Here is a 23706-nt window from a genome sequence, read left to right as displayed (position 1 = left end):
TTCCTGCAGCTATTGTTTCCTGGGCCCAGCTGATGGAGACAGACAAAGAAGGTCTAACCAATTCCAAGGAAATTCAGGAATTTGAGTGAGAGGTGGCCTGGCGGGCCAGCTCAGTTGGGTAGCAGGGTGGGGCAGGACGATTAAAAGAGAAAAGACCACAGAAAGAGAAAGGGGTCTCTGGAAGAGTTAGCTTCTCCTACCTTCCACCTCCAAGGAAAAAAACCTGCCTCCAGTCGGCTGGGGCTGGAGCTTCTCCTTAGAAAAATGGGGTGCCTGGGGTCCTAAGAGTTGGGGAACTCTGATCAGCAGCTCAGCCACCTCGCCTTCCCGTTCTATATCTCCGTCGCCAGGAGAAGGGCACATTTAGGGTGCTAGTAGGCTGGAGGAAAGCCATCCAGTCCAAGTAGAACCCCCCACACCTACCCTACTGGGAAACATCAGGGCAGGAATCTGGCTCTGGTCTCTTTCTAGCTGTCTGTTGCCCGTAGGCCTTGGTGTGTTGTGTCTGTGGCTGTCAGGCAGCTGCTCGTCTTTGCGCTGTGTGGAAATGTCTGGAGGCTGCCAGCGCCCGCCATTACCATATTGCTGGGGAGGTTGTCGGCTGATGCCAGGGGGAGGAGGGGAGGGTCTGGGTTAGGGAGAATCCAAGCAGTGTGCAACTTTGCAAAGCTTCTTCCCCTCCTCGGCCCCTCTGGTTGCTCAATTCTGGTCCTGGTTACTAGAGAGAGGGCTCGCCAGCGAGGTTTCGCTGCCTGCAGAGAAAACTGGGGAGGACCAGGGGGAATGGGGAGATATACCCCCGTTCTCAGAGAGACTGGGAAAGAGAAAGCCAGGTTCTCGGTTCTCTTACTTTGGAATTATTATGATTATTAAAACATTATAGACTTTCAGACAAGGCAACAAAATCATGTCCCCGGAACACAATATGTACATGGAGTTCTGTATTCACACAGTTGTCTGCTGAGGGCTTATACATAACCTTGGATGAGTGTGGGTCTCTGTTTCTGTATCTCTATCTCCTCCAGGCTCTCTCAGATCCCCTGTATATATTTTTGTGCACACTCGTGTATCTTTCTCTCTCTCGTGTACGAAGAGACCCAATGGAGACTAGAGGAGAAAATGGGAATAGGGCCTTCCTTCTCCCCAGCTGAAATTGTCAGTCTGTCTTTCTGTCTGTCCCCCAGCCCTTGGTAGGGGAAAAAAATCTCTTCCCTTGGAAGGAAGTGCTCAAATCGCCCTATGGCTCCCGGGGAAATGGGGAGGTTTTCAGAGAGGAAGGCCACCTGGTACAAGGCAGGCAAGGGCTTCCCCAGTTTGGGAGCCCCTAGCAGTCTCTGAGTTTTCAGGCTGTCAGAAGCCCGGGGCCAGCTGGAGTGAAGGGAGTCCCAGGCAGGGGCTGGGTGCTCAGGAGGGCCTGGCTTGGAGACGGCATCCCTGATGGGCCGAAATTCACCAATGAACGACTTCTGTGCTTTGGGTCTCTCTGCCCCCATATCTGTTTCAGAGCCGGTGGGCTTATGGGGTGGGTGGCCCCCCATATCCTGGGGAATGGGGTACATTGTCACAGGGCCAAGGTGAGGGCCAGTCTGGTGGCCAGAGTCCACCAAGGGGCCCTGGGGCCGTGGATCGTGGCTAAGGCAATGGTGGTTATTTATTCTCTTCGCTGGAAGGGAGTCTTCAAAAGAAACAGCGTGAAGAGGAGGGAAAAAATTATCTCTCGTCTGTGGATATTAAGATGGATTTTTATTTCTTAAAGGACCCTCCCCGCCGAGAGTGCATAAGCGTAAACTTAATATATGCTCCGCAGCCCAACTCCAGAAATCGCAATAAAAGTTAAAACCTCCCCTACTGTTTTTTTTTAATTATGATATGGGAAAGAGGAGCAGGATTTATAGAGCTGAACTCTCGGAGTGTTTAAGACTTGCAGGAGAAGGAGGAAAAGGCAAGAGCTCGCCAAGGAGAGCCTTGGTCTCTGAGATCTCTTGCCTGCCTGCGGGGGCTCCGGCTTAGCCGGCCGAGCCTCTGTGGCCTCCCTGGGACCTCGGCTCCCCAGCACCCTCCGCCCGGGCCCACCGGCCTGCCTCGGCTCGCTCGGAGATGCAGCCCTTCTCGGGAACAGGTGAAGGGCAGCGGGGCCAGGGACAGGGGGCTGCAGGTGGGAGCGTCAGGACACTGGGCTTTGTGTGGGTCCCGTGCAGGGGAGGAGGTTTGCAGCCCCGGGCAAGGCCGCGGCCCGAGGGTGGCCAGTGGGCGCCTTGGCTAGGAAGGGTGTCCGGCCGGGCGCGAGAGCACGAACAAGGTGGATTGTGTGTGAACTTTGGCCGCAGACGGAGCGGAGCGGGCTCCTGGGCAGAGGCCAGCGGCGAGGCGGGCAACCGGAGGTTGAGTCTGTAGTAAGGACCTTGAGGTCTGTTTGGTGTTTGGGCTGCGGGGGCGGCGGCCCAGAGTGTGCAGCGCACAGCGCGCGGGACGCGGCGGCCAGCGTGGGCGAGGCGGCAGGCCCCGCACACCTCTGCAGCTGCAGGGCCGGGCCCAGGACGTCTGAACTGAGGCCCACCAAGGGTCAGAGCGTGAAAAATAAATGCAGTTAAAGGTCTTTCTTTCTTTCTTTTCCACGTAAGAGGTCCTTTTTTTTTGGTCTCTTTCGGAGCTACCTGGATTTGGTCCAGAACAGGTTGCCCGCGGGAGGGCCCCGCGAGCGGCAGAGCACGAGGGAGGGAGAGAGGGAGGGAGGGCGAGGAAGAGGGAGGGAGGGAAGAAGGGCGGGCAGCGGCGGCTGCGGTGGCCGGGGCTTCCCTCCCCCGGCGGAGGCGGCTTCCCTGCATCTGTGGCCGTGGGGAGCCGAGGAGCAGGTAACGAAGGCGCTTCCCGAGGCGGGATTGGACCAAGCCAGAGGGACCGAGGCTTCCGGGTCTCTGCCCAACGCCCTGGAGGGGAGAGAAGGTAGGGAGATCGGCGCTCACCCGGCCTGGCACAGAGGCCTGGGAAATGTTGAACCTGTATTTGATTTCAGGCTCACACTCATGTTGTGAGTCTGTCTGCCTCCGGAGATGCGGTTTGCCTGGCTGCCTGTCTGTCCGTCCGTCTGAGACGTCCCAAACCCTAGGCTGTCCTTCCAAAGGCTGGAAAAAATCGGGCAAATTCGTCGGAATGTACACTTTCATTCACTGGATTCTCTGCAACTCAGCGGAGCTGCTTGGTGCGCGGCCAAGTTGGAGGGAGCGTTCCTCCTGCTTTCTGGCTGCCGGATCCTCTGGTTCCCTCCACCGTGGGCTGAGTTTCCGGCTCCAGGTTCGCGGCTTGCCCTGAGGTTTGAGGCCAGACAGCTCCTAGCCTGGCAGGGAAGGCGGGGGAGAGACTAGCGGCTCTGGCCCCTTAATTGTACTTCGGACCCTTATTGTCTCTCCTTTCGCCACCTCGGCTTCCTCAGTCTGGGCTCCAAAGTCACTGCAAATTTCCTTGCGACACACACGTCCCACAAAGATCGGGTAACCAGGCGCCCAAGGCCACGGGGGCTCCAAGCGCAGAGCACCCCTAGCTCTGGGGCCGCTCCCCCTCCAGCCACTCCCCAGGCGGGGAAACTGGACCAGGCTGGGGGAGCTGGAAATAGCCCCGTTTGCTGTGGGGCGGCTGGGCAGGGGGCCGGTGGGAATGTAGGCCGTGGCGTTGAGAGGGCCACGTTCACAGCCCCTGGGGGTTTCACTCCTGCTGGGTTTAGCGGCTGGACTCCTAGTGTGTAGGGATCCCGGGTACCCACCTGGGGTGGGTGCAGGACGCTGGTCTCCTCGCCGCAGGCCAGGAGAATTCAGTTTCTGCTTCCAGCGCAGGCCTGAGCTAGGAGGAGTTGTGTGTGTGGGTGTGTTTTTCCCAACAAAGAGGGATCAGGAGAGAAAAGGGGGGAAAGTAGAGGGGAACCACGGAGGGGGCGGGGAGGAGGAGAGGGCAGCGGAGAGGTGAACTGAGCCCATTTCAGGGGGAGAAGGAAAATGAAAGCAAATGGAGTACACACAGCCTCCTCCGCGCTGACGAGCCGGGAGCGGGCGCCCTGCGTTCGGGCTCGGGGATGACCCGCTGGGGGACCGGGAAAAGCCTGTTTTAAATTTAATCCGAACTTGGCGGTGTGGATTGAACCAGAGGGAATTTAAATCACTAAAAGGGAGGTGCAGGGCAAGGGGAGGGGATGAGGCTAACCTGCCTGTCTTTCTGTCTGTCTGTCCTTCCCACGGTGGTGCTAGCTTGATTGTGGTCCCAGCTGTCCAGGTCTGAGGTGATGCAGTAAGGGTGCTCCGCCCCCTGAGGGGCCTCTCCTGTGCCCAGTGCCGTCTTCTGGGGTCAGAAGAGAGCTCTAAGAACTAGAGTGGATGCACAACTGCTAGCTAAATCTGGGGTCCCCCCGCCCATCCCCAACAGGGACTTCCAGTGGCCTCCGGTCCCTTGGGTTCCCCATCGGTGATGAGGAAAATTGAAGGGAGTGGTGTGGGTGAGAGGGAGGCTGGGAACCGGCAGGAGATTCAGCAGGCGTAACTGAACCTGGGAAGACAAACCCCTCCTGCTCGGTGATCCCACATCCTTTGTGCCCCGACACCTCCAAGCGTGGGTTTGGGGGGAGCCTGGAGTTCTGCTCTGGAGCCCTGACCTGCCACCCCATCTCCAAATGCAGAGAAGGGGGGCACTACCCACATGCAGTTGTGGAACCCGGGGGACCTCGGCCTGGTGGCCTGGTGAACTCAGGGACTCCCAGCCTCTTCCAGCCCCCCTCCTCCTGGCTGCCTCTCTCAGCAAGGCCTAGGCAAAATGGGGCATTGGTGGGGAGGGGGCTGTGGGCGAGGCCTGCTTCCTGATCCACAGCTGTGTCTGTGCCTGAGGGAGGAGGATCTGAGTTCACTCTCCGAAATGAAGGCGACAATCTCCCCTCAGTTTGACAGGGAATTTGACGGCAGCAGAGTACGTGGGCCTGCTGATCCAGGCTGCCCCACCGCTGCTGCCTCTGCTGGGTGGGCAGGCTGCTCAGGAGTTGAAAAGAAGGCGGTGACCGAAGTGGGTAGCAGAGAAAGGGGCATCTGTTTACAGCCAGTATGTCTGGGGGCTCTCCCAAACAGTAGAGGCCCACAGGAGAGGGGCTGTAGGGGCATCTTTCTTCTAAGAAGACTGAGGTTGGGACAGATGGGCTCTGTTCCCTGGCGAAGACGCAGAGAAGGAGCGGGTGTGAAACCTTCTCCTTCCTCATGTCTTCTTTGCTCCTTGACGAGTCCGTGGCTCAGCTCCCAGCTGCCCGGGCGGCTGCCTGGGCCGAGATAGGGTTCTATATCCCAGAGGCCTGGTGTACCCACCTCAGCAGGTCGCCCGGGAGAGGCAGGAGAGAAGGCCTCTTCCTCCTTTGTGTCCAGGCAGAAGTGGCCGCCGCGCCCGGAGCGGGTCCCGCGGCAAAGGCCCGGCCAGCCAGCGGGCTGCACAATGCCACGGCTGCTCGGCCAGCCCGCGCCCTACCCCGTCCTGCCTTCCTGTCACCGCCCTTCCTCCGGCTCGCTCTCTGCACGCCTTCCTTTCCCTGCTCTCCCCCTCTTTTCATCCTGCCTCCCCTCTTTTCTGTAATTCTCCCCTCTTTCTTTCTTTTATCCTAATCCGTTTTCTTTTTTCCTTCCCTCCTTCCTTCCTCCCTTCCTCTCTATGGGCCTGGCGCCGGGCTTCAATCTTGTTGTCTCAGGCTGTCTCGGGCTCTGTCCTCTGATGTCCCCTTGGTCGCAGTCTGGCCCCAGGCCCTCTGACGGCTACACAGCTCTGCTCAGCATTGCCAGCAGTCACCCCAGAGCCAGGCAGGGTCCCCAGCCGCCTGGGCTGGGGGAGGTGCTGATGGCGCTGGGGATCTGGAGGAAGCCTCGGCAGGGGAACGGGAATCTCCTGTCTGTTCCTTGAACTAGTGAGGGAGAATTTTTGATTGACAGCTAACCCGACTCCATCAAGGCCAAAGAGGTATGCTGTTTCTTGGTGTAATTTGGATTTCCCAGACCAGTCCAGGCCGGGGCAGGAGAGCATAATCAGAGCCGAGGGTAAAGTGGCTGAGGTCCTGGGTCATCTCTCCCCAGCCGGGTATTTCTCACGTCACACGCCCCCCATGCGTCGAAATCCCAGCCCTGCTAGACCGAAAAGGACATAACCGGGGTGGTGGTGGGGGGGTAAGTAGGGACTGGGGAGGGGGCCTGGCAGGCTGGGGTCAGTGCTTCGAGCTGCAGATCTATCCTTCCCCCTCAACTTCCCCCCACCCCAAACACACATATTACACTCTCTGGGACACCTCTCTCTAGCCCTTCTCCTCCCCAGAGGAGACAGGTCGACAGAGATGTGCGGTGGGGGGGAAGCAGCCTCTGCCCCCCACCCCTGGCATTTGGTCCCTTCCTGGGGACAAGAGGGGAAAGAAGGGCAGGCGTCTCGGATCTGGGAAAACTCATCCTTCCCTGCTGCCTCAGAGCCTGTGTCTTAGCCTCAGCTCCTGCCTGTTTCCCCTAGCGCAAACTGGACTCTTCCCTGCTGACCCTGAAATTGTACCCCTCCTTCAAACTCACTCTGCCCTGCCTAGGGTACATCTGTCTCTGGGGACATCACCTGCTCTTCTCCCCCGCCCCCAGCCAACTTCCCTGCCCCCTCTCTTGCACCCACACTGAGAATTTCCTGCTTGCCTAAAGCCCGCTTTTGCTAAACCACCATGGGACAGTGTGATGGAACGCAGAGGGCTGGGCAATGAACCCCAGATTCAAGGAGGAGGGTAGCGACCAACTTATTGGGGGGAGGAATCCAAGTTGTGTGATCTTCCCTACAATCACACTACCCCTCCAGAATTCCTGTGTCTGACTCCAAAGAAATTGCTTTCTCCCATTCCTCTGTAGCTTTTTTCCCGTTCCAAAAACAGCCTACAATTTTATTTAATGAAAGACACATTTATGAACAATCAAATGATCCTCATAAAATTTTTATTGAAGGACGTAAAAACAAGCTACTTGCCCACGACCGAGGTCGCTCTCTCGCCTTGCCCGCTCTCACCCTGGCTCTCTGCAGACAGAGCCCTGGAGTGACTTCTTTTTGGGGGGCGGGGGAGGGCAGGATGTCTCAGAGGTGGGGTTGGGGGCAAAGGAGGGCGAGCAGGAAGACGGGATGGGGATACCCCACTGAAGTTGTGTAGGTCTCTCCTCCACTTCTTCAGGCTGGCAAAGAAAGATAAATAGATACAGACAATAAATTTAAAATAAAGGCGTTTGCATATCTGTGCCAAAGCCAAGCGAGGACTTCAGGTGACAAAGGTGTACGAGGTCCCGAGGTCCTACCCCTCCCACCCGCGGACCACCTTGCCCAAGCTTCCTCTGCCCCAAATTTGGGGGGCTGAGTTGGCCAGTGGCAGAAGGACGCTCCCCTTCCCCTCCTTCCCTCCCTCCACCCCAGCTTCCCCAGTCCCCTCCCACTCTCCCTCCCTCGCTGCTGCTGCTCCTGAAAGAAATACATACATACACACTGTTTAAAAACGTATTTTTAAAAGCCACGTTCGGAACTGACAATCGCTGATCTCGGCTTGCGCAGAGACTGCGGGAGCGTCGGGGCCGACAGAGACGGATTACGTCAAGAAATAGTTCCTCCACCTACCTCGGCCGGCCTCTCCGCCCCTGCGGGGCTCCCGCACCCAGCTCGGCCCCGGGGGTCCGGAAACCCTGGCTTCGGGGAGTGGCACTTGCACCCCATCAAGAAATCTTCCCGGGGGTGGGGGCGGAGGCCATCTGCTTAGGGGTGGACACGAGCCAGGGGCTTCTCTGCTGACATGCGAGTTGTCCTGAGGGAGTGGCCGGGTCCTTGGGTCCAGAGTTGCGAACCCCCAGGAAAACGCAGGTCGCGGGGATCAGCAGAGAGAAGAGGGTGGGAGAAGGTTAAAAAAAAAAAAAAAAAGCCAGGAAAAAAAGCCCCTGCGCATTGATCCGCGCCGTATTTTTGGGTAAATACGATCACGTGGGGGCCGGGGAGCCAATGAGCTGCGGGGAAAAGGCTGGAAAAATAATTACCTGCCTTGATTGTTCTGTGAGCAGATAAAAAGTACATATACAGTTCATACAATAATCTTATGTATGTAAAACCCTGTTACGATGTCGGCGACGGGGCCCATCAGTAACTATTACGTGGACTCGCTCATCTCTCACGACAATGAAGACCTCCTAGCGTCCAGGTTTCCGGCCACGGGGGCTCACCCCGCCGCCGCCAGACCCAGCGGTTTGGTGCCGGACTGTAGCGATTTTCCGTCCTGTAGCTTCGCGCCCAAGCCGGCCGTGTTCAGCACGTCGTGGGCGCCCGTGCCCTCGCAGTCGTCCGTGGTCTACCACCCGTACGGCCCCCAGCCCCACCTCGGCGCCGACACGCGCTACATGCGGACTTGGCTCGAGCCGCTGTCCGGCGCCGTCTCCTTCCCCAGCTTCCCGGCCGGGGGTCGTCACTACGCCCTCAAGCCGGACGCCTACCCCGGGCGCCGCGCCGACTGCGGCCCGGGCGACGGCCGCAGCTACCCGGACTACATGTACGGCTCGCCCGGGGAACTGCGCGACCGCGCCCCGCAGACCCTGCCCTCGCCCGAGGCGGACGCCCTCGCCGGCAGCAAGCACAAAGAGGAGAAGGCCGACCTGGACCCCAGTAAGTTGGGAGCAATTTTCCTTTACAACCCGCGCGGGAGGGGAGGGGAGGCCGGGCGGGGGGAGCCGGATTACAGCCCCTCCGAGCGGCGCAGGGAGCGCGGGAGAGGGGCGAAGGCGAGGGGGTGAGGACTCAATAAAAGCGAATTACCTTGGGGAGCTTTCAGGGGCAGGAAGGTCTGAGAAGGGCGCCCAGGGAGCCAGGTTGGGAGAAGGCTGAAGGGGGCTCCTCTCCCAGGAGCTGGCTTTGATGAGACCCCCGCCCACACACCCCCCGGCCCAGGCTTTTTGGCTCAGTCGCAACTTTCGAAGAAATGCAGACAGGGCCAGGGGATGGGGTGGGGGCAAGGTTCATTTTATGGTTTGGAGTGGGATGGGGGAGAGATGGGGAGGACACTGGGGGCAGAGAGGAAATAACCCCAAGGAGAAAAGCCACCCCTTACCTCCCAGGCAGTGTAGGGGTCCTCACTCCACTAGAGATGCATAAAACAGAGGGTCCATGGGCTTCTCCCCCAGGAAGCCTGGGTGAGGGGTCTGGGGGCTTTCCCAGCCTAGGAACTTGGAGAGATTAGGACTTCCAGAGTTGGGGGAGAGAAGTGGGGTCCCAGTCTCCTTAAACTTGAGAGCCCTCTTCTGAGTGTCTGCAGGAGAGAGGGGTGGGAATGGGGGTCAGGGAGGAGGAGTGGGGAGCGGGAAGCGGTATCTCCCCCGATTAGAGAATTGTACACGCACACAACACACACACACACACACACACACACACACACACACACACACACACACACACACACACACACACACACACACACACACACACACACACACACACACACACACACACACACACACACACGCCAATCAGGGAAACAGGAGCCTTCTGAGTATTGCAAAGAAAGGCAGGGGGAGGTGAGGTGAGGTGGGGGGACAGGTGAGAGCTGCAGGTCCAGAGAAAGAGGAAAGAAGGGGAAACAGCAGGGGAAGGGGTGCAGCCCCTGGGTGTGAGGAAGTGTCTGGGGGAGTCCCAGGAGGGGGTTGCAGGAAATCCTTTCCTGCAGCCCCATAAGGGGCCAGGGCCTAATTATACCCCTCTGAAGGCTTCCCTCCTTGCCCTCAGCTACTCCCATAAACCTGAAATTGGAGGCTTGGCTCCTGCAGAGCCTGTCCTGGGGCTGGCAGGAGGAGGGGGCACTGGAAGCCAAACAGGGAAGCTAAGATATAGGGGAGCCTGTCCCCAAGGCCAGCAGCTCCCTGGGGAGAGGAGAAAGGCTTTTCCCATCCCAGCATCACTCTGAGAATTCGCCTCAGCAGGGTTGAATTCTGAGAGAGCGGAGATGGGGCGCTGGAGAGGGTAGTGAGGGGCTTGGGGACTCTCAGGGTCAGGAAGCAGAACTGCTGAAATTTCAGGACTTGGTCGTGGGCTGGGAGGATGGGAGGGGGCAGAGGAGGAGGGAAGTGGGGAGGAGAGAGACCTCGCTATAAAAATAAAAAACAAGAGAGAGAAGCGTTTATGGGCCTATGAAACGGTTGGGAATTTGGACTTTTTATGGGGATATTCTCGAATTACTACTCTTGAAGCTGAGGACCAGACTGTAGAGGCTTTGATAGCTTCGATTTCCTATCGTTTTAGGTGCTGGAAACCGAGGAGGGGGAAGATGAGGAGGGGGGAGAACGCAAAAGGAGTAGGGGGGAAATTCCTCAAGTAAAATGTGCCCAAATTCAGGTTCAATTATTGGGTTTGGGGAGCCTGGCTGAGGCTGGGGGGGTGGTGCCAGGCGTCCTGGACTGGAAAGGGGTTCCACTGACCCCTGCCTGTGTTTGGCCCTCCAGGCAACCCCGTGGCCAACTGGATTCACGCCCGCTCCACAAGGAAGAAGCGCTGCCCCTACACCAAGTATCAGACGCTGGAACTGGAGAAGGAGTTTCTCTTCAATATGTATTTAACCAGGGACCGTCGGTACGAGGTGGCCCGGGTTCTCAACCTCACCGAGCGGCAGGTCAAAATCTGGTTTCAGAACCGGAGAATGAAGATGAAAAAGATGAATAAAGAAAAAACCGACAAGGAGCAATCCTAAACCCTGCCGCAGCCTGCTGCCTCGGCACAGCCAAGGGAAAAACAAAAAACCCACAAAAATACCCCGACGCAGGCGGGAGACAGCACGAAAAAGAAAAGGAATGAGCAAGATAGAGAAAAGCCAATCGGCTTAAAAAGGAAAAAGAGGGAAAGGGAGAAGGAAAACTCTTGCGAGATTTGGGAGGGTTCAGTGTTGAGAAATTGGTGTTTTAGTTAGTTCTACCCAGCAAGGAGGAGGAGGCCGGGAGAGAAACCGCGTTCTCTTCTCCCAGCGCAACTGAAATAAATGACACACACAAATGTGATTTTTTTCCTCCTTTCTTCAGAGAAGCCAGTACTTGAATCGCTATATTTCTATTTTTTTTTCTCCTGTGTTGTATTTGGTCCGGGCCATCCTTCCCCAGGCCTGGGGTGCTCTGAGTGCAGATTTTGTACAAAAAAAAAAAAAAAGACACACACATATACACAAGAACGCTTCCCAGCCCAGGAGCTGAGGGGCGAGGGCCGGGGACCATGCCGCAGGCTGGGTCCGGCGGCTCAGGCCAGCGCCTCTGGCGTGTACATAGCAGTGTCAACTCATCCCCAGAGTCCGTCCTGTAACGTGCTTCTGTTTGTTGTGGTAGAACAGCTCTGTGTTAATATATCGAAGTCACTTAAAAAACCAGAAACCCAACCGTATCCAGTTCTCGTTATTTCTCCTCCCTGTGGCTCTCAGGCTTTCTGGCGTGGAGGAAGCAAGTGCTTAGATCCTTTCGGGGAGGCGGGAGCCAGGCAAGGGGCTCCCTCTGCTTCGGAAGGGCAAGTCCCCAGCCGCTTCTCCAGGCAGGGTGTGATGGGGCTGAGGGCTCCCAGGGTGCAGCGGAGGCTGCCGAGGCCCGGGTCCAGTTGTGCCTGCCCAGGCTGGCTGCCTGTGAGTCTCCTGGTAGCTCGATGGAGTCCCTGGGGGTGGGGGGCACAGCATGAATGGTTTTCCCTGGCTGTAATTAATTGTAATAATTTATGAGTACATGAGATCGGAGAGAAGAGATAGGTAAAGATGAAAGTTGGGTGCTGGGTGAGGGCCCGGGCTGGATTCTTGCCCGGCTGCATCGGTGCTTCGAGGGATGGCTTGTGGCGAGGGGGGGAGCAGTGCTAGGGAGGGTGTGTGGTGAATGGTGAGGAGGAAGAAGGCCCAGCAGGCCTCAGGGAGCCGGACAGGCACTGGGCATTGAGAGTGAAAGAAGGAAGATGCAGAGAGAGAGTAGGGAGGGAAGAAAAGGAGGAAGGAAGGAAAGAAGGAAGAGAGGCAAGGGAGGGAGGAAAGAGAAAGAAAAAGAGGGAAAGAAAGAAAAGGAAGGAAGAGAGACAGGGAGGAAGGAGAAAGATGGCAAAACCAGAATCAGAATTAGATTTAGTTTCTACTTCTCAATGTATTCTCAGCTCGTCTCTCTCTCTCTCCACCTCCTGGTTCTCTCTTTTCTAATCAATCTCTCTCTCTGGTGCTTAGTTTGAATGTTGATCTGGGGGTGACGGGGTTATGCTGAGCGGCTGCAGCATTTCTGGGAGATGGCGCAGCTAGGGCCCAAAGAAGCTGGTCAGGGATTAGCCAGGAGTGGGGTGTTCTCTGGTGGCTGTGGGACCCAAGGGGCAAGGATGTGGGGATGTGTGTGTAACAGCCCAATGGGGCTGGTTGGCTGCGTAGCACCCCAGAGCGCCTTCCCCAGAACCGGCAGTTTTCATCTGCTAATCAGAAGCAGACTCAAGCTGCCGGGTATGACTCGGCCCGGCGCCCCCATTCTCGGAAATCCCCCAATCTGGAAACTATTAAACTCAGACTGCTTGAAATATAGCCCTTTAATATCTCGGGCTGCCCATTCTGGCGAGGGTGCAGAGTGTTGCTCTGAATACTTGGGGAATACCACCGTAGAAGAAAATAATTGGGGACCCCAGTCCCTGTGCAGCTCCCTCCATGGCATCACCTTACAGGACTGGTGAGGCACTTGTAGGGACCAGCCCCTTCCCCATCATTTGAATCTCCTACCCCCTCCTTCTACTAAATACTCCAATTTCGGGGGCTGGAGGAAGGTGGGAAGAGGTGAACATTTTGTTTTGATAATATTTCCTCTCGTTTTCTCCGCTTAAGAAGAGACCTCCCCAATTCCAGAAGCGATTGTTTTCTCGGTCCTTTTGGAAGGTGCTTTGCCTGTAGTTTTCTCTCTTTTCTCGCTTCCTCGCTCCTCCTCTGGGCCATTTTACTGTTCTGGGACCCTGGCCGCAGTTCCGCACCGGGCGGAGGACAAGGCACCCGTCTCCCTCGGTCCTGACCGCCGGGACTCAGGCTTCTCTCCGGCCCGAGCTCGGCGGCGTTTCCGGGCCTCCACCCGGCCCCTGCTCCAAGGCCCTGTCGCCTCCCCTCGTCCGTCCGCCAGCGCGGCCTGCTTCCTGCGGCCCGCCTGAGCCGGCCTTGCTCCGGGCAGGAAGGAGGGCCCTGAGCAGAGCGTGGGATCCAGAGCAGGCCCACCCGGTCCAGCCCACTGTTCAGTACCAGCTCGGCCTCCAGCCTGCAGGTCAGGATTGGATTCTAGTTTTATTTATTGTCATTTGTGAACTCAAACCACAACAACACAACACACATCTGGGGAAAGAAACGAAAGCTGGGGAGGAAAGAGGGGCTTGCAAACGCCCCCCTGCCCTAATCTTCTCCTCCCACCTCTCCTCTGCTCCTTTGTCAGAATCACAAAACCCTAAATGTTGTTCCACTTGGGAAGGCAGAGGATAGGTACATTTCCGCGGCCCCGAAATGCCTCTTTTATGGCGCTGTTTGTCTCCCTGCGCTGGATTCTGAATGGGGCCGAACAAAACAGCAGCGCGGAGCTGGCTAGACGTCTGGGCTTAATTGTTTTATGGTTTAAATAAGGTGGACACTCTTTCCTTTGAAATCGGATTATAGGAATGTTTTGTCTATGGTCCACGGAGAACAGGACCTCACTGGCTGGGAGGGAGAGGTGGAGAGAGCGCGCGCGTGAGAGAGAGGGATGGGCTACAAACCAGGGGGCAAAGAGCCAGGAGAAGTCAGAATCCCACCCCAAAGTCCTGCAGGCGGCAGCGGAATAGGCGGTGCGGAGCCAGCGGCAGGGTAAGAGGAGCGAGGAGTTTAGGGTGCGCGCCGCGGGCGGGCGGTCGCGGGAGCTTCGGGGCGTGCATCTGCGTGCGCGGAGGTGTTCCGAGGCCAGAAATGCGCCTGAACGCGAGGGAAATCGCGGCAGTTCCTTTGCACAGTGTCTCTTAATGCGAGAAGGGAGGGTGACAGAAAGAGAAAATAGTGTGAAACCTTTGACAAGGTTTATTTCGAGAATTTAGAAAACAAAAGAGCAGCGGTCCGGAGGGAAATCCCTTCCGGGGACCCCTCTCACGCGCACCCATTTGGAAACTCCTTCCTCCCACCTCCCACCTTTGGGTCAAGCCTGAGGACCTGCTTGCTCTAAGCTGTTGGCTTTTTCCCGGCTGGACTGCATTGGAGTAAGTGGACGCGAGGTGGCGCTGTTGCTCAATGTTAGAGGCGGCGGCGGTGCCCCCGGCCGGCCTGGCCGCACTGACGTTTGAGGCCCGGCCCCGAGGAGCAGCGACGAGAAGGCCCGGCGCCCCGGCCCAGCCCGGCCTCTCTGGCTCTGAGCAAATCAATCCTCTCACCTGTGAGGTGTAAATAAATCGAGAGTGGCGGCGGGAGGTGGGCCCTCGCTCTGGCAGCAGACTCGGGAATCTCAGGAGGGCGGGCGCCGAAAATAATCGCTTTGCGGAGGAGATAAGCACGAAGCAGGCAGCGCGTAATTAACACGAAAAGGCAGAATGACCCGGACAAACGAACATAAATCCGTGGTACCTAGCAGGGCGGTGCAGGCCTCGGGGCGAGGGACAGAGACGCCCCAGCAAGGATGGGGGTCGAGGGACAGAGACGCCCCAGCAAGGATGGCTGCTTGCGGTTCCTTTATTTCCAGGCTCCCGGAGCGAAATCAACCAGATACGTGTAAAAGAAAAAAAACAATCAAATGAACGAAAGAAAGAAAAGGCGAGGGACGCCCCCCGCTCCATCCCGAAAGGGGAAACCAAGTCCAACCAGGGATTTCGGGACTGGTGGGCTCTCGGAGCAGACGGTGCTGGCAGCACGCTCGGGACAGTCGCATTCCAGGACACAAAGGCCCGGAAGACTAGCTCTGTGGCAGGGTTTTCGCTGGACCATAAAGTGTCGAGATATCCTCCCAGCCCCTAAAAGATAAGGCGCAGGCCCCAGAGCGGATCTGGCCTGCCCAGCCTCCTCTTTCCAGGAGGGGAGGAGAAAGTATTTATGACAGTCCCCAGTGACCTAGAAGCTGGGAGCCCAGAGTCTGTCTCGTTCAGCTCAGTAGCCACAGAACAGGCTCAGAAAAGGCAGGGCCAGAACCAAGGCTGCGGCGTGCTCTGGTAGTGGAGGAGACCTCTGTCATGCCCTCTACTGCCCTGGACCCTGGGGAGGCCTGCAGCCCTGGCACGGCCCTCCGCTGACCCTCCCCTCCTGCTGCTCCAGGGCCAGAGTTCTGGGTGTCACAGAGTTTGGGCGGTCCCTAAGTCAGACGGGGGTAGGTTCTTCCAAATTCAGGGGATTCTGGAAGCGTCTCTTGCTGGGCCACCAGTGACTGTCCTTTGGGAATTTGGCTGAGAGTGGCCATTTCCTCAGCAATTATTTAGATACAAAAGGGGGAAGCTCATTCTCTCTACACCATCCTCCCCTGCACTTTCATTTCTTCCTCCATCCCCAGAGCTGGGCTCTGGATGGGGAAGAAAAAGATCTGGTTTTCTAACCGCCTCCTACCTCATCCAGCCCTGAAACCCCAGGATGTGGAAGGAAAATAGGTAGCAATTTTTTTTCATGATGCAAAGGGCTAAAGCTGCATGTGTGTTGATCAGGTCTTATTTTCATATGTGCCCGGATGTGCGTGTGTGTGCACAGTGTCTGTGAGGTGACAGGGGTGCTTCCTGGCATGCGTGATAGCTGAGTGAGCATGCATTTGATGTTTTTCAGAATGGAAGGTAGCACATATAGTACATGTGGATCCCGAGTATGGCCCCACGTTGCCCTGTGTATGAGAACCTCACACACTGTGGAGGGGGGAGGACCGGAAAAATCATTCTTATTGCTCTTCTTCATTCACCTGCACACAGCGCACATATCCACAGCTCTCAGACTTTCTCCTTTTCTCTCTGTCTGGGTGAAGTCCACATAATTGTACATGCTTATGGCCAGGAAAGGGTGCTGATGGAATAAGGTTCCTTTATCCATTAGAATTAACTTGAATTTACCCAGTCTTGGGGATGGGGGAAGCCCCCCAGAGAAAGTGTGGGTAAATATTTAAAGAGTGTCTGTTGACAGTTCCCATCCACATCCTGGCCTGGGCAGCCTGCCTGGGGAAGTGTAGGGGTGTGTGTGTGGTGAAGCCAGGGGGCCCCTCCTAGCTGAACTGGCATTTCCTATGGGGTTAGGGTATGTGGGGACAGCTAAGAGGCCTGCTCTAGTCTCCTCCAAACCAGATACAAGGGGTCTCCCAAGAAAGAAACCTCCTGGATCAGCCCAGCCAGAAGCCAGGGACCCACCAGCTGCCCTCTCCTTCTCTGTCCCCACCAGCAGCTTTGCTCTCCAGCAAGCTCGTGGCAAGCCCAGGCAGGAGCTGGTGTCTGAAGGGTCAGTGCAGCCCTGACTGGGTATATGGAGTGCCCCCGGCCTCTGGCCCTCTCCACTACCCACAGCACGCAGGCAGGCAAGAGAAAAGGATCTAGGGAAGACAGGGCAGCTTCCCACCCTGGAGAGGGGCAAGAGTCATGGAGGGTTCTGATGCCTGAAGTGTTTGGGGATATGATGTGCTTGTTCTTCCTCAGAGTCCCCAGACTTAAGGACACCCCTGGGGAGCCCATCTTTGGGGGTTAGGGGAGCAACTTTCTTGTTGGCATTCAACCCCTCGGGGGGGTCTTATACCTGTTGAGGTAACCTGAGTTGACCTGCTGGCTCAGGTATCTCTCTCTCTCTGTCTCTCTCTGAGAGGAAGGAAAAGAGAAGGGGGGAGAGGCACCTTCAAATCTGAATGCGCACCTTGGAAAAGCTGGCCCTAGTCATTAGCTAGAGCTGGCTCACCACCCCCCGACATACCACACCCCCATCCCTCCCCCTTCCTCCCCTGCCCTTCTTCCAGGTCCCCCCAGCCCTGAACCCCTCTACCACCCGCCCGCCATCCCTCCCTTTCTTCTCTCTCTCTCTCTCTCTCTCTCTCCCTCTCCCTCTCCCTCTCCCTCTCTCTCTCACTCTCTCTCCCTCTCTCCCTCTCTCCCTCTCTCCCTCTCTTCCTCTCTCCCTCTCTCCCTCTCGCCTGTCTTCATGTCGTGGATTGATGAACGCGAATCGCGTGTAAGCGCCGCCACCGCCGGGAGTCTGAGGAATTGAGGAATTCGCCCGGGCTGTTAAAGGAAAGAGCTAAGTGCGAGAGCGCGAGCTCTACCTACCGACAGTGAAGAGAGCCGCCGCCGCCGCCGCCGCTGCCGCCGCCGCCGCCGCCGCCGCCGCCCGCGCCCAGCCCGGGAGCTGCGCCGCCCCGCCGGCACCCAGGCGCCCCCCACCTGCCCAGCCCGGCCCGCCGCCCCGGGGAGCCGGCCGGCCTAGGGATCGCCCCCGGGGGGAGGGCAGTTTCGGGGTCCCGGGCGGGGGAGTCGGGAGCCAGAGGGGAGAGGGCGGCGGGTTTTCATGTGCCCAGCATGAGCTCCTACTTCGTCAACCCCCTGTTCTCCAAGTACAAAGGCGGCGAGTCCCTGGAGCCGGCCTATTACGACTGCCGCTTCCCGCAGAGCGTGGGCCGGAGCCATGCGCTGGTGTACGGGCCCGGCGGCTCGGCGCCCGGCTTCCAGCACGCCTCGCACCACGTCCAAGACTTCTTCCACCACGGCACCTCGGGCATCTCCAACTCGGGCTACCAGCAGAACCCGTGCTCGCTGAGCTGCCACGGAGACGCCTCCAAATTCTATGGCTACGAGGCGCTCCCCAGACAGTCCCTTTATGGGGCTCAGCAAGAGGCGAGCGTGGTGCAATATCCCGACTGTAAATCCTCCGCCAACACTAACAGTAGCGAAGGACAAGGCCACTTAAATCAAAACTCGTCTCCCAGCCTCATGTTTCCATGGATGAGACCCCACGGTGAGAAGCCTTTTCTCTTTCCCCCTTGGTCTCCCGCGCTCCGGGGTCTCCCCCCGCCCTTGCCTCCTTTTTGTCTGCCCTCGCTTTACCTCCTGGCTTGGGGCTCTCTCGGGCCCCACCCCCGGGCGTGAGTGGGTTTCTGGAGGTTGGGAGGTTCAGCTGGGGGTGGGGCACGGAGTTCGCCTGGGGGATTGGGGTGAAGGTGGGGGAAAAGGTGGTGTCTGGGTGCAAAGGGTTAAAAAAAACGTTTTCTCCACTTCTGTCAGTCTGTCTGTCTCTCTCTCTCTCCCCTCCACCCCTCTTTCTCTCCCTCTCATCATCTTTAGTCAAAGTTGGGGAGGTGGCTGGGAAGGGGCCGGGGACCCTGAGGTTATCAGCCTTTGGAGCAAGCCAGTTTCTCCATAAGGCAGACAGCCTCAGTCCAGGACAGTGGCCAGGCTGTCTTGGGGTGAAGGGAGACCCCTGCTTCCCTCCCCTAGCTGGGTCAGAGGGTGGCGGGACCCCAAGGACAGGTGCTCTGCCTGTCTGGGGCACCCACCACCTTCTCTCAGAGAGCTAGCCTTAGGGCCACTACCCCAACTTTGCTTTACTTCCCTCAGTTGGAGAGAAGAGAGAGAGAGTCAAGGAGAAGAAAAAAGAGTCCCAGAAAGGATGGAGGCCATGCAGATTAGAGAGCTCTGTGGTCTGGGGGACCCTCGCCAAGCTGTCCCCAGTCAAAGGCTTGCGGGGTTTCCCTGAGACCCTCAGGGCAGGTCAGGTCATGAGCCCCTCCAAGGGTGGCCCCTCAGAGCCCAGTTTCGAAGTAAAAGGGGACGCGAGAAGGCGACAAGTTCCAGTGGGGATGGCCCGTGATTTATTTGCTGGTCTCCAGTTAGCAGTCAGGCCAAGCAGTGATACATTCCAGGAGATCAATTATTTTTCTTCTGGAAAAGCATTAGGCAGAGAGATCCGAGGAAGGGCAGTGAACAGAGCCCCACTTCTTCACCCCCAGCCCTTATGCCTTCCTTTTGGAAACAGACTCTGTCCCCAGCCTTGCTCACCCAATGCCCCTCTGCACTTGTGAACAAAGCTGCAAGGGCCAGTTTTCTGGGACTGCAGGCCTGGGGAGACTCTATAGTGCCCCCCTGGCCTCTGCCAGCCCCTCCTTTCCAGACAGACCCCAGTCCCTGCCCCCCCACCTCCCAAGGTGGAGCCAAGCCAAAACAAACCCCCAAACTTCCCTGCCCTTGCCTGATTTCCACTCTTGCCTTTTCTGCAGGAGGGAGGGGAACTGGGCAGACCACAGGGGGGACTTCAGGGGAGCAAGAGTGACAGGGGAAAGCCAGGCCCCCACCCAAACATAACCAGACTGGGCTTCTGTTCTGTCCAGCTCCGGGGCGGCGCAGCGGAAGGCAAACTTACAGCCGGTATCAGACCTTGGAACTAGAAAAGGAGTTTCTCTTTAATCCTTATTTGACACGAAAGCGCCGGATTGAAGTCTCTCACGCCCTGGGACTGACTGAGAGACAAGTGAAGATCTGGTTCCAGAACCGAAGGATGAAGTGGAAAAAGGAGAACAACAAGGATAAACTGCCGGGAGCCCGAGACGAGGAGAAGGTGGAGGAAGAAGGAAATGAGGAAGAGGAGAAAGAAGAGGAGGAAAAGGAAGAAAACAAGGACTGAGCAAAAAAGAGAGGACCCCCCCCCCCCGCCTTTAGCAACTCCCTTGAAGTTTCGTTTTATGGTAGCGGATAAATTGAGAAGTTTACGACTGTCATTTGCTTTTATAGAGAATAGAATGACACTCAAAACCCCAACTACCTGTCAGATACTTGCAGCTCGGGTTTTATTACCTTTGGACTTCCCCGGATCTTTATTTGTTTGGGGACTGGAGGGGGGAGACCGAGACACAGCGAAAAGTTCCGAGTCTCTGCCTCAGTCATTGCCCCAACACACACACTTGTCCGTCCCCCCACCCTTCTTAGTCCTGCCTGGATTTTAAGGTCTGAGACCTGGCGTCTTTGCCCCTTCTCCCGGCCCCTTCTTGCCACCCTGCCACCTCCCTGCTTCTCTGGTATTTATTTTAGAGGGGAACCCCCTCAAACTGCAGAAGAAGACTCGTGGCGGCTTTGTTTTCAAGCTAGGATTAGTGTATTAGATTGACTTTTTTTTTTTTCCCAAAGGACAGAAAATTGAAGGAAGGAAGGAAAAGAAAGGGAAGATGTTCAAAGACGTTTTTTAAATGATAGCGAGGAATATCCCCTCTCCCTCCCTGGGGCTCCCCGCTTAGAAAGACTCCCTTGACTTTCTCTAGGAACCTGATGGAAACCTGAAGCAGATGGGGTCTCCCCCTCCCCCCTCCCTTTCCACGGCGTAGATAGGAGCCTGCAGTCACCCGCTAAGATCCTACCTAGCCATCCCATGGTCACTCGGGCCCATGCCTCCCTCCCCTTTCCTGTCTAATTTCTGTTGTTGGGCCCAGCTTCCTCTGAGCTGCATTAGTGAGCACTCAGACATCACCATAATCATGAAAATAATAATAATACTGATAATACTGATAATAATAATGAGTCTTTAACATACTACCTAAAGGGAACCTGCAATAATCTTGAAAAAAATAAAAAAGAGAAATTTAAAAACATCCTAATATGGGAGAAAAAAAGAGAAAAAATTTAAAATAAAAAAAAAGAAAGAAACCTCCAACGTATTTTATCACTACCTATAGGAAGAAATCCCGCTTTGAGAGTATTTGTAATGCGGTTTTGCTGTCGTTTGTTGCTGCTTCTTTCAATAAGAAAAACCCAACAACTGAGACTGCCTAGCCCGCCGGTCCTGTGAGCTTTTATTGTGCTTCTAACCCCAGTAGAGTAGAACTAAATTGCACTGAATGTATAGTAAACTCTGTCTTGAATTCTCTGTTTATGCAATGTGCTCGAAAGGAAAAAAACGTTAAAATATATCTATAATAATAATTTTTTGTCATTTGTCTTTATGTCCAGCTATGAATGTAGATTTTGTGTCCCAGCAGCCCTGTTTCTGGTCCAAGTACTTTGTATTGTATACGTGAGTCATAATTAAAAAAAAGAGGAGAAAAATAGTTGAAGCTGCAATGACTGAGTTGTTTTTTCCCCAGCACACCCCCCCATTCTCTACCCCCCTCCCCTCCTTTTGCTTCTTTTTCAACACTCTGGTAAAGGTTTCCTCCACTGATTTGACTTGGGGTTGGGGGCACTCACGTGGAGAGGAGCAGGCTGGACTGGGAGGGCAGGTGAAAGGGGGGAGGTGAAGAAGAGGGGGAGGGGGAGGGGGAGGAAGATGCTCTTGGGAGAACCTTGGCTCCAAACAAAGTGGGTTTCTGGTTGCCAGGATCCCAATGGGAAGAAGGCGTCTTCTCCCCACTTATCCCTCTTCTTCCTCCTCGTCCTGGGCTGGGCCCAGACCCAAACTCTGCCCCTGTGCCCCTCCGGCAACTAGGCCTTTTTCTTCCAGGGGCTGGGGCTCAGGATGAGGATGAGGCAATGGTGTGCTTTCTCATCTCCACATGCCCCTCATGGCCAACCCTTGGTACTCAGCACCCAGCACTAGACCATGAACAGGGTGGGAAGGATGTGTGAGGCTCAAGGCAGTCTGGAGGGCTTGGCTGGAAGAAGCCTGAGTGTTGGGGGGCTAGGAAGCTTACGCCCAGGGGAGAGGAGGGAAGGAGAAGGGGAGTGGACTGGCATGCCAACAGCACGGGCCCACAGTCTGAACTGCGAATGTGGCCAGCATAGAGCCGTCGCTGTCACCTAGCCCGCTTGCACTTACGCCAGCCTCTGTTCTGGCTGTTTCAAGCCCGCTCCTGGCTTCACCTTGGCAGTGGGGCAGCCCGCCCTGCCCTTATAATGTGGCTCAGTTGGCCTGGGTTGGGGGCTGCTGCTGAGTGTACAGTCCCCCACCCCAGCCACAGCGGGGGAAGGACAGTCTTCGTTGGACTCCTCATTCCCCAAAATAAAGGGTCGAAGGCTAAGGGACTCGGGGGGGGGCAAGGTGGCTCTCGCTCCTCCCTGGAGGGTCCTAGACAGAGAAATCTGTTTATGCCAGTAAGATCCTGGTCAAATAATACCAAATTCCAGAGATACAAGTCATCTGATTCAGTCATGAGAGGGGGAGAGGGGGAGAGGGGAGGGGAAGGGATCTTCTGGTCTTAAAAACCAGACCCCCAAAGACTGAAATATTTTTGAGGCCAGATCCCTCTTTCTGTCTCTCTCCGTCTCTGTTCCCTGGTCAATGATTTTCCCAGACTTAGGCCCAGGTCGACTCTAGTTTTGTGTAATTTCACCCGCATCTGGGTGCCTGGCTCCCGCTCAAAGTGGTTCTGAACACAGGATTGGATCAGGCGTCATTGACGGGGGACTCCTGCGGCCCCAGCGAGGCTGCCGATTGGAAGCGCAGGCTGCAGGCAGCCGGGAACAGCTTTGAGCAGCTCTGGGGGAAATGTTTCGGAACCTGGGGTCCCTGCTGCCAGCCGCGGGGCATCCAGGTAACCCCGTCTGCTGCGGGAAACACCGGCAACCCGCCGGGGAGGCCTGAAAAGAGAGCATTTCGCTCCGACCTCAGGCCTTCCCACAGGCGTCCACACTCCGAGGGCCGGCGAGGGCCGTTTCATTTTTAAATGTGGACTTCTGATTGCTATTAATACAAATCGCTGGCCCGGTAGCCGAGTGGGTTGACCCTACACTAAGTGGCTTCGAAGAACCTCGCCGAATTTTCGCCACACCCAATGTCCCATTCAACCCCGGCCGTGTAGTGCTGGTGGCCCCAAGCCCGGCGTCGGAGGGCTGGGTGCGTCTGGCACCCGGCATCGCTTGACATGCGAAGCATCGGGTGGGCCAGACCAAGAGAGCTCCAGCCGCCCCCTCTTGCAGCACCCGACTCCCCACCCCTGGTGCCCACCGCCTCTGTTTTCTCGTTTGGAGAGAAAAGGAGGCAAAACCCATTTTATGGGGGGACTTAATTGCGAGCGGGTTGCACTCTCTTTGGAAACGCGTCCTCCCAAATGCTCCCGCCGTCCCATTAGCGGAATGAGGACCATTCGGCTGCAGCAGATAGGACATTCTCCCATTCTTTACTTGTTTATTAGCCAATCAAAGTGGCTTCCGAAAGCTATTTGTGATTTGTGAAAAATAGTATCTTTCAAACTGCTGAGTTGAAGCAGCTCGCTCATTTCGCCCTACATTTATTATTCTAACCCCAACCGTAGAGAAGGGATAATGCAGCTATTAAGTTGGGGGGCAAATTCGTTTCTCTGGCATTTTTGAAAATTCTCGGCATTTTTTCTCCCTCCCCACTTCACTGCAGAGGCCAAGGGAGTAGCGGGCCTGCAGGGGATCTGGGGGGTGAGGGAGGTAGTGAGTGCCCTAAAGGGTTCTTTGGGAGAGATGGGAGAGCGGATTGCCCTCCCCAGCCTCCGCTTCCCTAAATGAGATGCCCCACTGGCCGCGTGTTGGCTAGAGAGAGTCACCCCGCCCCAGTTAAAGCGAACTCAGGACAGGTTATGCCACAGACTAGAAGTAAAATTTCCGGTGAACTGCCCGCAGTGCTGCCCCATTCTCCCCTCGGCCCATTGTGAGAAGCTGGGCCAGCGCTTCCTTGTCGTAATTTTTAACTACCTGTTATAAAATTTATGGGTGGGTTTGTAAAAGGAACGAGGTCTCTGCATCCGGCTGAGGGAAATGCTTCTCTTACTGTGGAGGAAGTTTGGGGAGGGGATGAGGGACCCCCTGTTGGTTGGGGTGGGGGCACCCAGCCACGGAAGTTCCCATGCCAGCTTA

The 23706-nt window shown here is 56.5% G+C and overlaps 2 protein-coding genes and 2 long non-coding RNA genes across 6 annotated transcripts; 2 read left to right on the top strand and 2 right to left on the bottom strand.

Annotated features, from left to right (window-relative positions):
- Nucleotides 1-6946: 6946 nt before the first annotated feature.
- LOC117314234 (uncharacterized) lies at nt 6947-7769 on the bottom strand. The gene is made up of 2 exons (XR_004528952.2): nt 7630-7769; nt 6947-7196 (listed from the first exon to the last, which is right to left on the bottom strand). It is a non-coding gene; the product is annotated as an uncharacterized lncRNA (long non-coding RNA).
- Nucleotides 7770-8120: 351 nt separating this feature from the next.
- On the top strand, nt 8121-11033 carry HOXC9 (homeobox C9). The gene is made up of 2 exons (XM_019947161.3): nt 8121-8658; nt 10485-11033. The coding sequence occupies exons 1-2, from the start codon at nt 8121-8123 to the stop codon at nt 10727-10729; spliced, it is 783 nt and encodes a 260-aa protein (XP_019802720.2). The 3' UTR covers nt 10730-11033.
- A 152-nt stretch (nt 11034-11185) lies between these two features.
- LOC109552096 (uncharacterized) lies at nt 11186-17623 on the bottom strand. 3 transcript variants are annotated; one of them, XR_012324379.1, is made up of 4 exons: nt 17233-17349; nt 14588-16770; nt 14180-14397; nt 11186-11667 (listed from the first exon to the last, which is right to left on the bottom strand). It is a non-coding gene; the product is annotated as an uncharacterized lncRNA (long non-coding RNA). The 3 variants fall into 3 exon arrangements; XR_004528948.2 differs by lacking the exons at nt 11186-11667; nt 17233-17349 and adding exons at nt 13276-13991; nt 17494-17623; XR_012324378.1 differs by lacking the exon at nt 11186-11667 and adding an exon at nt 13276-13991.
- Nucleotides 17482-20993, top strand: HOXC8 (homeobox C8). The gene is made up of 2 exons (XM_033866562.2): nt 17482-17917; nt 19287-20993. The coding sequence occupies exons 1-2, from the start codon at nt 17482-17484 to the stop codon at nt 19577-19579; spliced, it is 729 nt and encodes a 242-aa protein (XP_033722453.1). The 3' UTR covers nt 19580-20993.
- The last annotated feature ends 2713 nt before the right edge of the window (nt 20994-23706 follow it).

This window comes from Tursiops truncatus, chromosome 11 (assembly GCF_011762595.2).
Source record: "Tursiops truncatus isolate mTurTru1 chromosome 11, mTurTru1.mat.Y, whole genome shotgun sequence".
In the NCBI taxonomy this organism is placed as follows: domain Eukaryota; kingdom Metazoa; phylum Chordata; class Mammalia; order Artiodactyla; family Delphinidae; genus Tursiops; species Tursiops truncatus.
This window is presented reverse-complemented; position numbering and strand designations above follow the sequence as displayed.

Bases quoted from the DNA above. Each gene is read 5' to 3' on its own strand.
- HOXC8 (XM_033866562.2), top strand. From the start codon at position 17,482: ATGAGCTCCTACTTCGTCAACCCCCTGTTCTCCAAGTACAAAGGCGGC. The intron at 17,918-19,286 runs GTGAGAAGCCTT...TGTTCTGTCCAG, and splicing joins TCCATGGATGAGACCCCACG to CTCCGGGGCGGCGCAGCGGA.
- HOXC9 (XM_019947161.3), top strand. From the start codon at position 8,121: ATGTCGGCGACGGGGCCCATCAGTAACTATTACGTGGACTCGCTCATC. The intron at 8,659-10,484 runs GTAAGTTGGGAG...TTGGCCCTCCAG, and splicing joins GAAGGCCGACCTGGACCCCA to GCAACCCCGTGGCCAACTGG.